At 48.4% G+C, this 17,572-nt stretch overlaps 1 protein-coding gene and 1 long non-coding RNA gene across 2 annotated transcripts in view; one reads left to right on the top strand and one right to left on the bottom strand.

Moving 5' to 3' along the window:
- BCO1 (beta-carotene oxygenase 1) overlaps positions 1 to 17,572 on the bottom strand; it is a 50,600-nt gene that overhangs the window by 8,033 nt on the left and 24,995 nt on the right. The window contains exons 6-8 of the mRNA XM_007994180.3: positions 14,982 to 15,202; positions 12,723 to 12,980; positions 2,850 to 2,955 (exon numbers count right to left, since the gene is read on the bottom strand). Coding sequence (XP_007992371.3) covers positions 2,850 to 2,955; positions 12,723 to 12,980; positions 14,982 to 15,202 — 585 coding nt within the window. The remainder of the gene's footprint in view (positions 1 to 2,849; positions 2,956 to 12,722; positions 12,981 to 14,981; positions 15,203 to 17,572) is intronic.
- The window catches only part of LOC119627675 (uncharacterized), a 59,744-nt gene that overhangs the window by 31,083 nt on the left and 11,089 nt on the right, over positions 1 to 17,572 (top strand). The gene's annotated exons all lie outside the window — the stretch shown is intronic.

The raw sequence follows: 17,572 nt of genomic DNA, 5'->3' as shown, positions 1-17,572 counted from the left end.
AAATGGATGTTCAACTCTTAGGAAATATTCCTGGTGGTTGCCACCAGCTGCTGGTGAAGATATAATGTCCAAGAGAAGAGGAAGCAGAGATACATCCATGGATAAATGCTGATTAGGTTCAGTGGGGCAGGAAGGGGAATGAACTATTGAGGTAGGAAGGAGATGTCCAATCCCACATATGAGAAAGCATGAAACTTCCAAGGGGACAGGCCCAGATGAAGGTGAGGCAGACGGAACACTCCCATACTTAAATAAGAAGAAGTTGTCTGCCCTTGACCTCAAAGTAGGCCTGAGATTTCCAAGATGTTCCTGGGCCCCTCTCAAACCAGCGATTCTCCTGCCTCAGCCTCCCAAGTAGCTAGGACTACAGGTGTGCCCCACTACCCCCAGCTAATTTTTGTATTTTTAAAAAAATTGAGATGGGGTTTTGCCATGTTTTCCAAGCTGGTCTCAAACTCTTGACCTCAGGTGCTCCACCCGCCTCAGCTTCCCAAAGTGCTGGGATTACAGGAATGAGTAATGCCTGTAATTGCCATTGTGCCTGGCCAGTAGTTACATGAAATTAAGGCTAGGCCTCCCAAAGTGCTGGGATTATAGGTGTGAGAGCCACCGTGCCTGGTCCTTAACAGCCATGTCTTTTGAAGATCTTCAGGATGTGGGAAAATACTCAGGTTACATTCATTAAGTGCAAGAGGCAGCTTCAGAACATTCTAGATGATATGGAATGTATTTTGCAAAAGTACAAATACAGAGGCAATGGGCTTTGGGATAAGAGAAGGCTGGGGTCACAACCTGGCTCTGCTGCCTGCCTTTTGGCAAATTTTGCGATCGTCTGAACCTGCTTCTTAGGGCTGTTCTAATATTGCTGTCATTGGCCGGACTCTCCCTATAGGCCAGACCACACTAAGGCCTTGATGTGCATGAACAAATCTAATGTCAACAATAACAGAATGACACTGCTGGGATGAAATGAGAGCAGTCTGAGAACTCGCTGGAAGGGACCTGGCCTATGTCACACAATCCACACATGATGGGAGGACTGGATGGGTATCCCAAAGGGCTGTCACAGGTGCAGGGATTATGGGTACTTTGTTTATTGTTACACTTTTTAGTGTGCACAATATTGCAACAATAAATAAGCATGGTCTTCTCAGGAAAGAAAAAAAATGTGATGTGGTGGGTGAGCAGGGATGGGGGTGGATGCCTTCAGACCTGGCATCACCTATTGATTCATTTCTAAAGACTCCAAGCGTATGAGTTCCCTCACAGAACTGGTTATGGGATGTATGGGATGCCTTTTACAGAAGTGGATTCTTAGGTCAAATCCAAGGGTCATCCTAAAAGAGTCCCTAAGTCGATGTGCTCTTCCAGATACCCAAACTTCCTGGCATGGGGCAGCTGATGGAACAAGGCTCTCAGTCTTTTTTTTTTTTTTTTAGGCAAAGTCTCTGTTGCCCAGGCTGGAGTGCAGTGGCGAAATCTCAGCTTACTGCTCTGCCTTCAGGGTTCAAGCAATTCTCCTGCCTCAGCCTCCCGAGTAGCTGGGATTATGGATTACAGGCATGCACCACCACGCCGGCTAATTTTTGTATTTTCGGTAGAGATGTGGTTTCGCCAACTTGGCCAGGCTGGTCTCAAACTCCTGGCCTCAAGTGATCCGGCCATCTTGGCCTCCCGAAGTGCTGGGATTACAGGTGCGAGCTACCGCACCCAGCCAATGCGCTCAGTTTAAATGCACACCGCGCCACTCTCTAGCTGAGTCTCCTTGGACAAGTCCATTCATTCTGTACTTTGACGTATTGAACACAGACCTCTGTATGCCAGCCTTTGTGTCATGTGCTGCTGATACCCTGTGAGCACAGCAACACAATCCTCACCTCATGGGTTTATATTCTGGGGCAGTGGTTCTCCATCATGGCAATGGTGCCCCCATGGGATGCTGGCAACGTCTGGAGACATGTTTGGCTGCTCCAGTTCAGGATAGGGGTCTTCCGGGCTTCTAGTGGGTAGAAGCCAGGAATGTTGCTACACATCTTACAATTCCCTGGACAGCATCCACTGCAAAGAATGACCCAGCCCCAGATGGCGACAGTGCCCAGACTGGGGAGCCCTGCCCCATGGGTGTGACTCCTGTTCTAGAGGGTCTGCGTTCTGTGTGTAGCTCAAGGTCTCTCAGGCCTAGTTTTCTCCTTCATATTGTGGAGCTGATAACAGCTGTTTTGCAGGATATTGTGGATGTTGAGAGGTAGAAATGGAAAGGTATTGTGCCTGTTCGATAAGCCCGTGTTCAGTAAGGGACAGCATTTGCAGAAGTCATCCGGCCCAGCAACCACCCACTGCCTTCCTATTTTTATTTTTATTTTTTTGAGACAGTGTCTTGCTCTGCTGCCCAGGCTGGAGTGCAATAGCACAATCTCAGCTTCCTGCAATCTCTGCCTCCTGGGCTCAAGCGATTCTCATGCCTCAGCCTCTTGAGTAGCTGGGACTACAGGCATGTGCCACCATACCCAGCTCATTTTTGTATTTTTAGTAGAGATGGGGTTTCACTATGTTGCTCAGGCTGATCTCGAACTCCTGGTCTCAAGTGATCTGCCTGCCTCAGCTTCCCAAAGTGCTGAGACTACAGGTATGAGCCACCATGGCTGGCCTTACCCATTGCCTTCCTAGGAAGCATTTGAAGATAGAGGAAAGAGAAATGTCCCCAGATGCTTCTCATCGGGGCATCCCAAGAGCCTTTCCTTTTTGACCCTTGTGTGTGCACAGGAAGGAAGTATTATGTAAAGAGGCCTCTGGGGTCCCCACGAAAATCTGCCCCTTTCCTAATCTCAGGACAAGAGGATGCATTTTACCTTCATAAAGAAATTCCGGCTGACAGTAGACTTGGCCATCTTCTTCCTTCAGGGCCGTGGCTGTTGTAGATGCCACTTTGATTAAATTTGAGCCCACTTCTGCATTCTGAAAAAATTCAGTTTTCAAAGAATAAAATAAAAACGTGTAATCCAGAGCAAACATTTGCTTTAGTGTATATATTTTTAAAAATGCTTGAATACATGTCATCTTGGTTTAGCCTCACATTAATCATAGGAAGCAGCTTTTTTTCTGTTGTTATTCTTAGTCTCGGTTTAAAAAATGAGGATTGGCCATTTAAGGTGACTCCTCCAAGGTCACATACCTGGTAGGTGATAGGACTCCTTTCTCTTACTCTGAGCCTGCCTTATCCCTCACAGGGAAAATTAATGTGCTTCTAAGCGTAAGTTCTCACTTTTAAAGTCCTAGGTGATTCACCTATATAAAGCTGCAGCAGTCATTAAAAGGATGCTTCTGAAGACTTTACAACAACATGGGAAATGCTTATCACACAACACCGAGTAAAAGCAGCATCAGGACAAATTGCATATGCAGTCTGAGCTCAACCGCATTAAAAAAGTGACATTGAGAAGAGGCAGAGAAATATACTAAATGTGTGTGTGTGTGTGAGTATAATTTTTTTTTTTTTTTTTTTGAGATGGAGTCTTGCTCTGTTGCCCAGACTGGAGTCTGGAGTGCAGTGGTGTGATCTCAGCTCACTGCAACCTCCGCCTCCTGGGTTCAAGCGATTCACCTGCCTCAGCCTCCCAAGTAGCTGGGAGTACAGGCGCATGCCACCATGCCTGGCTAATTTTTGTATTTTTTAGTGGAGACGGGATTTCATCATGCTGGCCAGGCTGGTCTCAAACTCCTGACCTCAGGTGATCCACCCCCATCAGCCTCCCAAAGTGTTGGGATTTCAGGCGTGAGCCACCATGCCCGGCCTGAAATATACCAAATATTAAAAATACAACAGATGATGGGATTATGGGGGACTTCAGTTCCTTTTTTGTATGCCTCTCTGTATTTTCAGTATTTTCTCCTAGGAAAAGTTACCACTGCAGAAATGAAAACAAACATGCAATAAAAATTATTCGGTGGAAAAACAACCTGCAAGGACATTTCTTGGTTTCAATTTACAATCAGATGTTGCTGTGTTCAGTATCTTGCTGTCATCAGTATAAGCGAGGAGAGGGATTTAGCATGATTAAATATTTATCGAGCATCTACTACTCCCTGTTTCCCTCATGTACTAACCATGGGACCTTGAGCAAGTCACGTGGCCTCTCTATAGTTCTGTTTCCTTATGTGTATATTAATAGCATATGCATCTTTTGAGTTATTGTGCAGATTAAATGACATCATCTGTACAAATGATTCACAAGAATGCCTGCTTAACAGTAGGTGCTAGATAAATGTCAGCTGCTTCTGTTGATGACATTGTTGTTGTTATATTATTATTACTATCATTACCATACTACTACTACTATCACTTATTATTATTCTATAGCTGCCACCACTACTGGAGGTGAGTACAGGTTAGACTCTAGAAGATACTGAGGAATGAGACAACAGAAAATTATTGTTATGGCTGACTTCTCATTTAAACTTTTCTCTACTTTCTGCATTTTCCAAGATGGCTTCTATTTTATTTTGGGACAGGGTCTTGCTCTGTCGCCCAGGCTGAGTACAGTAGTGTGATTATAGCTCACTGTAGCCTTAAACTCCCAGGCTCAAGTGATCCTTCCATCTCAGCCTCCTGAGTAGCTGGGGGACTACAGGCCTGCGTCACCATCCTTGGTTAATTGTTGTGTTTTTTGTAGAGACAGGGTCTCACTATGTTGCCCAACTTGGTCTGGAACTCCTGGGCTCAAGTGATCCCCCTCTCTTGATCTCCCAAAGTGCTGGGATTACAGGCATGAGCCAGTACACCTGGCTCAAAATGGCTTTTATAATTAAAACCAACCTATTTTAGGGATAGCAGCATTTGTGTTAGAGAGCATGAGAAGTTTACTGCAACTTAGCAGCTGAACCGCAAGGGTCCTCAGAAATTAGTTTAATTCAGTCTCGATTTGTAGAAGTAACTGAGGCCTAGAGAAGGAAAGGGACTGGTCCAAAGTCACAGGGAGAGAAGCAGAGCCTATGCCTGGGGCCTCTGCATTGATTCTTTGGTCCAGAAGCAAAAGCATTGCTGGTAGAGGGTGAAGGCAGTGCAAAGGCCCTGAGGCTGACTCTTCCCCATCCCCGAAGGTCTAGGAAGAAACACCCCTTCCCTAACAACTCCATCGGAATCTGCAGTGTCTCCAAGGCACTGGCCCTGAGCTGTAATTATCTTCTTTATGAAACTCTTTTCCTTCTTTTAGCTTGTCTGCCCCGAGAAGCCAGGGACCAGATTTTGCTCAGTGCCTGGCACCTAGTACCCAGGAAGTAATTGCTGAATTAATGAGTGAATGCACAAGTCAGTCAACTTTTCTTTGGGCTGTCAAGGGGCAAGACATATGTTTTGCAGGGTGACTGTAAGCATCAAATGAGAGGAAATGCAGAGACAAAGGAGCCCAGCACCTGGCCCACTGGTGGCATCTTAGAAACATTTGGTTGAGCGCAGTGGCTCATGCCTGTAATCCCAGCACTTTGGGAGGCCGAGGTGGGTGGATCACCTGAGGTCAGGAGTTCGAGACCACCCTGGCTAACATGGTGAAATCCCGTCTCTACTAAAAATATAAAAATTATCTGGGCGTGGTGGCACGTGCCTATAGTCCCAGCTACTCGGGAGACTGAGGCAGGAGAATCCCTTGAACTTGGGAGGCCGAGGTTGCGTCACTGCACTCCAGCCTGGGTGACAGAGCGAGACTCTGTCTCAAATAAAACAAAACAAAACAAAACAAACAACAACAACAAAAACCAAACATTCAATGCCTCTACCTGCATGGCTCTGCAAGCTGGTGGGAGGCCCTTTCTGGTACCTTGCTAAGCATGTGACGGCAACAGGCCTCTGGGCACGTTCCAGCCTTGATTCTTAGGGAGTTGGTCTGCACAGACATCTTATAACTCCAGCCCCAAACTGGTCGGACTGGTTGAGGAATAAACCGTGAATTTTTCCATCCACAGCAATAACAAACATGACTTGGCTGCTTTCTGTGGCCAGCATGCTTGGTTTTAGGAAGACATCACTTTCCAGCCAGAATTCAGCACCATCTTGCAAGCTTGCACTGAAATCCCTACACTTAAGGGACATCCCATGAGAAGCAGCCATCACCATCATCCCCTAGAATGCTGCCTGCCCTGTGAAATTCAACGCTGTGGTTTTCCATGTAGATTCGAGCAGACCTCTTTTCCTCAGAGCCAGCTTCTTCGTCTGTAAAATCGGGGTAGTGGTTCATATTTTAGAGTGGTGCTGGGTATAAGTGAGATGCTTCCACCTGCATCCGAGCATGATGTTAGGATTAAATTAAATAATGGTTATGAAAAACAGGCTGGTCCAGGGCCAGACACATCGTGCAGCCAGACGGGCATACATTCCAGTTGCAGCTCAAATCCCAGGGATAATTCTACAAAGTTGGGCAAGTTACTTTCTCATCTGTAGATGTAGGGGATCATAAATAACTTAGAACATTGTGATGCAGATTAGCAAAGCATTTAACAGCCCCTAAATTTCGCAGGAGCCAGGAGGAGCGTACAAGTGGAGGCCCACCAACCTTCTGTCTAAATACACCAAGCAAATTAAGTCAAACACCATCTCTCTCCCTGTCTTAACACACAGCCCTTCATGATGGTGTGGAGCTGGCTGTCCCAAATGGCAACCACTAGCCATATGTAGCAATTTAAATTAAATTTAATTTAATTTTACTTTTTTTTTTCTGAGACTGAGTCTCGCTCTGTCGTCCAGGCTGGAGTGCAGGGGCACAATCTCGGCTCACTGCAACCTCTGCCTCCCAGGTTCAAGCAATTCCCCTGTCTCAGCCTCCTGAGTAGCTGAGATTACAGGCATGCGCTACAGTGCCTGGCTAATTTTTGTATTTTTAGTAGAGATAGGGTTTCATCATGTTGGCCAAGCCGGTCTTGAACTCCTGACCTTAAGTGATCCACCGCCTGGCTTAGCCTCCCAAAGTGCTGGGATTATAGGCGTGAGCCACTGCGCCAAGCCTTAAATTTAATTTAAAAATAAGCTTAAGTAAAATTAAAAATTCAATTCCTTAGCTGCGCCAGCCACATTTCAAGTGTACAATAACAACTCGTGGTTAGTAGCTACTGTGCTGGACAGACAGAATGTTCCAGCAATGCACCGTGCTGGCCTGAAAGGATGACTGTGAATTGAGAACCCAGGACTCCTTAGAGTTCTGAGCTGGAATGAGGCAGTCTCTGGCCCCTGGCTCCTTCCTGCCTTATCCCAGGCTCCATCCCTCACTGCCTGGGTACCCTAGCCAGCACAACCAAGGCAACAGTCAGCCCTGGCCACCTCGTGGGCCTGCAGCAGGAACAGCAGAGTGGCACAGTCTGCCCTTCGGAAGACGGGTATTGGAAGCAAGGCTAGGACCTTCAGCGGCTTCTGGGATCCCAGGTGTCCAGCGTATGGTTGGGGTGGGGGTGGAGGCACCCCTCTGGGTAGGCAGAATGCCTTGGCCCTGTGAACTCACCCTGTGGAGTAGGGGTCCTGCTGGAGAAAGAAAGGCTGGCCCACAGACCTCCTAAGTGCCAAACCCAGAGCAGGGGCCCCTCTTGCCAGGATCTAAGAGCAGAAAAGGCATTGAACACAGAGCCTGGCACCTAGGGAGTCCTCCATGAATGATGGCTTCTCTTATTTGAGCGTCTGCATTTGTGCATTTGGAGATAGAAATCAAACCCACTGATCCAGTCGTCAAAGCTACCCCTTCCAGGTCCAAAGTGTTTCCTCGTGTCAATGCCCCTTAGGCGTGGGTGCACACGAACCTAGGGCCTCACACAGTGCTCTTCAGGACCAGGGCAGGGCCAAGGTCCAGACGACCCGCCCTGCCCACACCCCTCCCAGCCACTCCCCGTCACTGCTGAGCCCTGCCTCAGGCACCCCCACACCTCCCTGTGTAAACAGGCCCACGGTGCCCACAGGCCCTGCCGGCCCCACCTTCCTTTGACCCCAGCTGGCCCCAAAGCAAGAGAATCTGGGATATTCAGGACCTCCTGGCCTTTTAAATAGAATTTGCTATTGCCTGTTCTATGTGGGAAGTACTTTTCACTTGGGACGGGTTCCAAAGGCTAAAGGAAGATGCTGCGCCCTTTTGGAGACCTTGCTTCCCATTTTTCATGTATTCATCATTCATTCATTCATTTCAAGTATTTAAGAGCATCCTCGGAGTGCAGCGGATGAGCTGCTGAGACAGAGTCCCTGTCCTCCCAGAACTTAGGCTTGAACAGGAAGAGGGAAATGAACAAGTTACTTACACTTGAGATAAATGTTGACAAAGAGCTACAAGGTGCAGTTAGAGGATACGGATCACCTGCCGGGTCATGCTGCCGAGCCCTGACCTTGGAGGTTCTCTCCCATGGCTGCATGGCAGAACCGGGGATTTCTGAGACCACACCTGGGCCTGGACTTCCTTGGTCTGGGCCGAAGCCAAGGCCCAGACATGGGGGTCTCAGGGCTCTCCCCCATCCCAATGTGCGGCCAGCCAGGGGGAGCAGGAGTGTCAGCCCAGGAGGACAGAGTTGCAGACAGAGAGGACAGCAATGTCCTGCAAAGGCCTCAGGCCCAGAGGGCATCTGAGTAAAGGCAGCATCTTCCTGAAGTTGCTTCTCCAATAAACCTTTGGATGGGATGGAGCCAGAGCTGCTGGATCAGAGCATGTAAGGCTCGGTCCACCTGCCTGACTTTCTGATTTCAATATGCAGGCGGAGCCACTTGAAAGTGCAATAAGAAGACATATTTAAGGGACAATAAGTAGCAATTAAAAAGCGTGGCAGGAGCTACCCATCCCAGGGCTTGCTTTCCTTTGCTAGTTTCAAAGCAGCAGATGGTTCACACGACAGCTTTTTTTTTTTTTTTTTTGAGATGGAGTCTCACTCTGTCGCCCTGGCTGGAGTGCAGTGGTGGGATCTCAGCTCACTGGAGCCTCCACCTCCTGGATTCAAGTGATTCTCCTGCCTCAGCCTCCTGAGTAGCTAAGACTATAGGCAAGGGCCACCACGCCGGGCTGATTTTTGCATTTTTAGCACAGACAGGGTTTCACCTTGTTCGCCAGGCTGGTGTTAAACTCCTGACCTCAGGTGATCACCTGCCTGGGCCTCCCAAACTGTTGGGATTACAGGCATGAGCCACTGTGCCTGACCACATGATGGCTTTTAAAGATACACAAGCTAACATTCTTAGCTTGGTTCCAAGGAAGCAAAGCACTCTTGAGTGTGATAAAAGGTTATAAAATCTTGCAGGGTGTGGCAGTGGGAGGGAGCGTGTTCCTCTCTGTGTACCATCCCCGGGCTGAGGTCAGCCTTGAGACTTACTAGCTTTGTGCCTTGTTATCCCTCAGTACTTCCTGGAACCAGGAGACAGTCTGAGGGGCTGCACTGTGGCGCTTCCGGGAGCAAGCGGTGCAGGGGTCCAGGGTTCATGTGCTGATTTCATGGGACATGGCTGTTCATCCAATAGCCCTGAGTCACATGGGGGAGAAAATCAATGCCATTTTCTCTTCCAGTCATTCTGACTAGGTCAAGGAGAGTCTCAGTGAGGTGCCACGATGTTTTTCATGCCTAATACTTTTAAAACTTTGCTTTTTCACAGAGAGATCAGGTCTTGGCAAGCCACAGCCCTTTGGCTGGAGCTCAAGACCTCTGCTTTATTTCCATTATTTTATTCTCATGCTTGTCTTCTCTGTGCAGCAAGCATTGCCAGCTTTCTACTGGGTAGTGATGTGTTTCTTTTCAAATGAGTTAAGTAGAGAGTGAATTGATTGAAATGAAAAAAAATGGATTTTTAAATGTTAAGTAGAGGTGATATAAAATATGACAAAAACCATGGCAGAGATACACAAATGGCTATGGGTGGGAAAACGCTGGAGAGATGGGGGAGGACCCCAGCTCTGGAGTCAGACAAACCTAGGTTCAAATGCCAGCTCCCCTGCCTGCTGGCTGGGAGGGTGGCTGAATTCCTACACTGAGAAACTGGGTCGTAAGGGTGGGAGAAGGCTCCCTGGATACTGTAGGACCATCTGCCAGGCCTGCAGAGCCCCAAGTGTGCACCATCTGAGGCTCTCTCCTAGGAGTTAGAGCTACTGGGGAGAATAGCAGAGTTCCTACTCCTTTGTAGTTACCAACAGGGGTTTAGGGCTGGCCACGGTGGCTCATGCCTGTAATCCCAGCACTTTGGAAGACCGAGGTGGGTGGATCACTTGAGGTCAGGAGTTCAAGACCAGCCTGGCCAACATGGTGAAACCTCATCTCTACTAAAAATACAAACAAACAAAAAATTAGCTGAGTGTGCTGGCACGTGCCTGTAATCCCAGCTTCTTGGGAAACTGAGACAGGAGAATCACTTGAACCCGGGAGGCGGAGGTTGCAGTGAGCCAAGATTAAACAACTGCACTCCAGCCTGGGTGACAGAGTGAGACTCCACCTCAAAAAAAAAAAAAGGGGGGTTTAGAGACAGAGGGGGGCAGGTTCCAGTCTTGGCTCTGCCACTCTGGGCTGTGTGACCTTGCCCACATTTCTTAACTTCTCTGAGCCTCAGTGTGTCCGTCGCCAAAATGAGGCTTCTACAGGAACGTTTCCCACAGGTTGTTTTGATCATAAGTGAGGTAAGAAAAACAAAAGGCTTAGCAAAGTACCTGGCACGTAACGTGTATTTAGTCAATGTAAGCCATCAACATTTAATTGAATTGAATTTGGTTTCATTTAAATTAATTAAGTCGTGAAGTCAGTGAGTTCTGGAGCCAGAAGTCTTTGTAAGTCTCTGTAAGTCAAGCCCAGAGCCTTGGCCACATCACCCTAATTGGGGATAATGTCTGGCCTGGTGGTCATTCTTAGCACAAGAACGGAGCTTTTCAACATCAGGGAATTGTGTAAGCAAATGATGACGGATCCCTGCCATGAACAATTAGGCAAATGTTTAGAATGATGTTTCAAAGAATATTTAATGTCATGGAGAGATGTTTAGATACATAAATAGGTAGAAAAGCAGTCTGGGCCGGGCACGGTGGCTCACTCCTGTAATCCCAGCACTTTGGGAGGCCAAGGCAGGCGGATCATGAGGTCAGGAGCATCCTGTCTAACACGGTGAATTCCCCCATCTCTACTAAAAATACAAAAAATTAGCCAGGCGTGGTGGTGGGTGCCTGTAGTCCCAGCTACTCGGGAGGCTGAGGCCAGAGAATGGCGTGAACTCAGGAGGCAGAGCTTGCAGTGAGCCGAGACTGTGCCACTGCACTCCAGCCTGGGCAACAGAGTGAGACTCCATCTCAAAAAAAAAAAAGGAAGGAAGGAAGGAAGGAACGAAAGAAGGAAAGGAAAGGAAGGAAGGAAGGAAGGAAGGAAGTCCGTAAGATAGTATGTACCTATTCAGCAATAAAAAGAAATGAAGTACTGGACGGGCGCAGTGGCTCACACCTGTAATCCCAGCACTTTGGGAGATGGAGGCAGGCAGATTGCCTGAGCTCAGGAGTTCAAGACCGGCCTGGGCAACATGGTGAAACTTTATCTCTACTAAAAATACAAAAACGTAGTCAAGCATGGTGGCAGCCACCTATAATCCCAGCTACTTGGGAGGCTGAGGCACAAGAATTGCTTGAACCTCGGTGGCAGAGGTTGCAGCGAGCTGAGATTACACTACTGCACTCCAACCTGGGTGGCAGAGCGAGACTCTGTCTCAAAACAAACAAGCAAAAACCACAACAACAACAAAAAGAAATGAAGCACTGATACGGACTCCAACACAGATGAGCCTTGACAACATTGTGCTATGTGAAAGAAGTCAGACACAAAAGACCATGTAGTCTAAGACTCCATTTATATGTGATGTCTAGAAAGGCCAAGTCCGCAGAGGCAGAGAGGAGATGACAGGTTGCCTGGGACAGGGAGGGAAGGACTAGGAGGTGATGGCTAAGGGGTATGGGGTGTGTTTTGGAGGTGATGAAAACGTTCTAAAATTTATTGTGGTGGTGGATGCACAACTGTGAAAATATACCAAAAGCCGTCAAACAGTTTAAATGGGCAAGTTAGGCCGGGCACGGTGACTCACGACTATAATCTCAGCACTTTGGGAGGCCAAGGTGGGTGGATCACCTGAGGTCAGGAGTTCGAACCCAACCTGACCAACATGGTAAAACTCCATCTCTTCTAAAAATGCAAAAATAGCTGGGCATGGTGGCAGGCACCTATGTAATCCCAGCTACTTGGGAGGCTGAGGCAGGAGAATGGCTTGAACCCCGAAGGTGGAGGTTGCAGTGAGCTTAGATCATGTCAGTGCACTGCAGCCTGGGCTACAGAGCAAGACTGTGTCTCAAAAAAAAAACACAAAATAATAATAATAATAAATAAAGGACAAATAGTATGCTGTGTCAATAAAGCTGTTAAAAATTATGTACAATATGATTAAAAGGAAGAGTCATACACACACACACACGCACACACAGAGACAGAGAGAGAGAGACTGGGAGACAAACATACATATCCACAATGATCATCTCAGGTGGTGGGTTTACAGGGATTTTTTTTTCCTTTTTACTTATCTATATTTTTTAAAGTTTTTATTATGAATTGGTACTACTTTGGGAAAAACAAGGAAACTTTTTTTTTTTCTTTTTCAAGAACAGTTCACTTTCGATTTCAATGTCAATCAAATAAGGGCCAAAGTAACTTCCCACCTGGGCCCACATCTCTCTAGAAAGAAAAGGGACCTCCTTGGAAGCCATTACCTTGTCCACGTGGAGGGGCACGGCAAACCTCCTGAGGGTGGGGACCGAGGTGAGCCTGGTGTTCTCCTTGAAGTCCTGATTCAGGTTGGCCAGGTAGAAGAGCTGGTAGAGGCTGTTGTCCTCATAGGCAATAACGTCAAACACGATGCAGCCGTCCTCTTCATAGGCGTTGACGTGATGGAAGACCACCATGGCGTCTGTGTAAAACTTGGTCTGCACAGGCTGCCTGGTCCTTTGGTCGATGATGTGGATATAAGTCTGAAAAAGGACGCACACCAAGGGCTCAGCTCACCCTCTCTCAGCCCGGCACTGTGGCATCGGGGGACTGAACAAAACCCAGCTCCACCAGGCACTAGCCTCAGGACTGTGTCCCCATTCTGCGTTCTGTGTCTACTCCACAACACCAGACAGGCAAAAATGCCCCCCAAAATGAGAGCTGTTTATTGTATTTCCACGAGTGTATCTTTCACATGGAGAGGAGGGACGCTTTGCTGCCAGAGTCTTTGCAGTCACTAGGAGGACAGTGTTTGGAGAGACTCTCCAGTGTGCATGGTCCCCTTGTTCCATTGTGCTGACATCCCAGCTCCCTGGCAATGACCAAGTTGGGGTGAATCTGCCAGGTGCCAGGTCCCATCTAAGACTGGAGCCTTGGCAGGGTACAGTGGCTCATGCTGTAATCCCAGCACTTTGGGAGGCTGTGCGGGCAGATCACTTGAGACCAGGAGTTCGAGACTAACCTGGCCAACATGGCAAAACCCTATCTCTACTAAAAACACAAAAAATTAGCCAGGCATGATGGTGCACGCCTGTAATCCCAGCTACTCAGGAGGCTGAGGCAGGAGAATCGCTAGAACCCAGGAGGCGGAGGGTGCAGTGAGCCAAGAATGTGCCATTGCACTCCAACCTAGGCGACAAGAGCAGAACTCCGTCTCAAAAAAAAAAAAAAAACTCGCCAGACATTGTGGCGCGTGCCTATAATCCCAACTACGCAAGAGGCTGAGAGAAGAGAAAAGCTTGAACCAGGAGGCGGAGGTTGCAGTGAACTGATACCGCACCATTGCACTCCAGCCTGGGTGACAGAGTGAGACTCTACCTCAAAAAAAAAAGAAAAGAAAAACTAAAAGTGCACATGAAGGCAGAGAAGGTGGAGTAACACTGTGCCAGTGGGTAGTGGTGGCTCCCTTCAGACATGGGGGTGGACGGGAGGCGGGGTAGGGGGAAGTGAGTTGGGGAGGATTTTATACATGGCTTTCTATACTTGTATATTCTTCGAATAGGTAACACTGAGAACTACTGGATATTTTACAAAAGTGAAGTGACAACAGAAAAAAAAAAAAAAAAAAAAAAAAAAAAGACCAGGTGCAATGGCTCACGCATATAATCCCAGCACTTTGGGAGGGGAAGGGAGGAGGATCACTTGAGCCCAGAGTTTGAGGCTAACCTGGGCAACATAGCAAGACCCCAATCTCTACAAATCAACAAAAAATTAGCCAGGCATAGAGACATGTGCCTCCGGTTCCAGCTCCTTGGGGGGCTGAGGTGGGACGATTGCTTGAGCCTGGGAGGTTGAGGCTACAGTGAGCTGTGATCGTACCACTGCACTCCAGCCTGGGTGACAGAGCAAAACTCTGTCTCAAAAACAACAACCCCCCCCAAAATACCCAACAAATAAATAAATACTGGTAATACATACATACACACATGCATATATACATATATTCATACACATATGTACATACATGCACATATACATGTATACATATACATGCATACGTGCATATACAAGCATGCAATACATGCATACATACTTTGAGCACTCAGGTGTACCTGAATGGAAGGAGAGGTTTCTACTGAACCGTCTGGTGGAACATACTGTCATTACAATGTCTAAACCTCTGGCAGCTACCGCCCTAACGCTACAGCGGGGCGGAGGCTGGGAGGAGCCCAGTTCTCCATCAGGACTGAGGACTCACTCCTTTTGCTGCTGGGCATAGGGGGACTGCCACGGCTTCCACGTTTGCCCAAGGTGGCATCCCTTTGCCTGGACAGCCACATCAATGACTCATCACCGTGGGGGTACAAAGGCCTGGAGATCATTCTGAAGGACCATCCAGAACTCGCTGGAAGGTGGGTAGACGCCTCTGGCAGCCTCCTCCCTTTTCCATGCCACTTCCTCCCCTTAACCTTCACCCTCCTGCAGACCGGCCTCCCTCCATGGGCAGCCAGCACCCACTGGGCTAGAGTCCAGCCAAACCTCACCTTCTCCTCCCTGTGGAAAGCCAGGCAGGAGGCCCAGCTCATTCTCCGGATGTACGCGGTTGCCATCTTGAGAATATCCAACCTGAAAGGCTGCTCAAGGAAGATGACATAGTTCTCGGTGACTCCAAAGCTGTGGTAGTAGCTTGGGGAGAGCAGGGAGCGGGATGGGATGGAGCAGAACACCTCCGTGTGCTTCCAGGGGCTCTTCTGCTTCTTGCCCTCTAGCAAGACAAAAAGCAAGCCTCAGGAATTGTGCAGGATATGGCTGGCCCCCTAACACCACACCACCATCACCTACAAACTGACTTGATTGCTGAAAGAACCTTTACATTAAACAGCAACACGTAGACAGATAGTGAGGTTGTTGCTGTGGCTGCTGCAGAGGGCCAGGCTGAGACCTTCCACTCAGCACCCATCCCATATACAATCTGAAAACCACCGAACCAAGAGGGAGCCCTCCAGGTCAGGGGTCTTCAACTATAGCTTGGGGGCTAAATCCTGCCTCCACCTGTTTGTTTGTTTTAGATAGAGTCTCCCTCTGTTGCCCAGACTGGAGTGCAGTGGCACAATCTCAGCTCAATTCAATCTCTGCCTCCCAGGTTCAAGTGATTCTCCTGCCTCAGCCTCCCGAATAGCTGGTATTACAGGCTCACGCCACCACGCTTGGCTAATTTTTGCATTTTTAGTAGAGACGGGGTTTCGCCATGTTGGCCAGGCTGGTCTGGAACTCTTGACCTCAGGTGATCTGCCTGCCTTGGGGATTAGTGCTGGGATTACATGTGTGAGCCACTGCGCCCAGCCATGATTAGGGGTTCTATATAAATGCAGATAGTCAAGCTAGGCTGTAGGATGGCCATTTTATAGATGAGAAACTTAGGCTTAGTGGAATGGGCTATCATTATGGTCAGAGTCACAGGGTTAAGCCAAGAAAACACAGCTCCCTTCGCCTTCCTCCTCTTTTATCAGGGATTATGACTCTCCTAGAGTGAAGGCAGAGAACAGAATAAAATAAAGCAGTCATCCATGTGCCTCACCCTGCACCCAAACACGGAAGGTGCTCAATACATGTTCAGTTTTCTTATTCCTCTGCAAGCATGAGTCACTCACTGGTCAAAAGGCCTCCCCACCCAGGCCTGCGGCTGGCTTATAATGAGTTATCTGCAAACTTCCCCACCTCTCTTGTGGCCACCTGTGCACCCTGTAAACAGCTGGCTGGTGGGAGGGATGCTGTGGGGTTGTGGGATAGTTATTTTCTTTATAAAACAAATAGAACACAGTGCAAACTGAAACGAAAAGCACTGTGGCCTGGGAGGAGCGGGTTACGGCGAGTCCCAGTGCCACCGCCAGCATGGAGCAGGTGCTCAGAGGATCTCTGCTTGCAGGATGTCAGTGGCTCCTGGGAGCTATGTGACTGGGGTGTCTCACCTGATCCCCTGAGCCTCACAGTCCTTCTCTGTAATACAAGGTGGCAATCGCAAACGCCTAGACAATCCCCAGGTATGGCATTCTAGGATTCTGAGCTTGACCCCTATATCCCTTTACTGGCTTAATTAATGAGAGTTCTATTTAACAAGTACACTCCATGTACCTTCTGACCTCGGAGGCTCACCTCTCCAGGCAGAGCCTGGTAATTTGCTCAGGGGGCTCTACAAGACTATGGGGCATGGGGGAGCAGCAAGGATCACAGGCAGAAACTAGTTTTTCCTAAACTAGAAGGTCAGAGGAAGCACTGTTATAGTTCTGCACTGTCTCCTGAGTCCTGTCAGCTGTCTTCACAGGCCTAAGTCTCCTGGGTGTGGTTCCCAGGAGGGTCCTGGACAAACATGGGCTAAGAACCTCCGCCTCCTCCCCCTCAGGATCATGCAATCACAGTCAGTCTGGGCTTTGCTCCAAGATCCCAGCCCCACATGGAAGAGGTCCAGAAGGCCTGGAGAATAGGACAGGGATCTGGAGTGGATCCCAGCAGGGCTGAGCTCCCTAAACAGCCCTGGAACCCTAGCTGCAGGGGCTGGGAATGAAAGTAGGTAGCATAACCTTACCATAGAAAGGTTTGTCAGGAGACTGAAAAACTGAATGGATGGATGGATGAATCGGTACGTGGGTAGGTGGGTGCATGAATGGGTGGATAGTAGATAGATGGATGGATGGTGGGTGGATGGATAGATGGTGGATGGAAGGATGGTGAGTGAATAGATGGGTAGATGCAGATGGTAGATGGATGTTGGGTGGGTGGATGGATAGATGGTGGATAGATAGATGGATGGATGGTGGGTGTATAGATAGTGGGTGGATGGATGAATGATGGATGGATGGGCAGCTGGGTGGCTAAATGGATGGATGGTGGGTAAGTGGATGGGTCGATGGATGGGAGAATGGGTAGATGGATAAATGGATTCATGATGGGTGGGTGAATGGGTGGGTAAATGGATGGTGGATGGATGGTGGGTGGATGGATGGATGGTGAATGGGTGGGTGGATGGATGGATGATGGATGGAAGGGTGGGTGGGTGGGTAGCTCAATGGATGGATGGATGGTGGGTAAGTAGATGGGGGGATGGATTGGAGAATGGGTAGATGGATAAATGGATTCA

The sequence above is a fragment of the Chlorocebus sabaeus genome, chromosome 5 (assembly GCF_047675955.1).
Source record: "Chlorocebus sabaeus isolate Y175 chromosome 5, mChlSab1.0.hap1, whole genome shotgun sequence".
Classification (NCBI taxonomy): domain Eukaryota; kingdom Metazoa; phylum Chordata; class Mammalia; order Primates; family Cercopithecidae; genus Chlorocebus; species Chlorocebus sabaeus.
The sequence above is the reverse complement of the archived record's forward strand: the minus strand, read 5'-3'. Positions and strand labels throughout refer to the sequence as shown.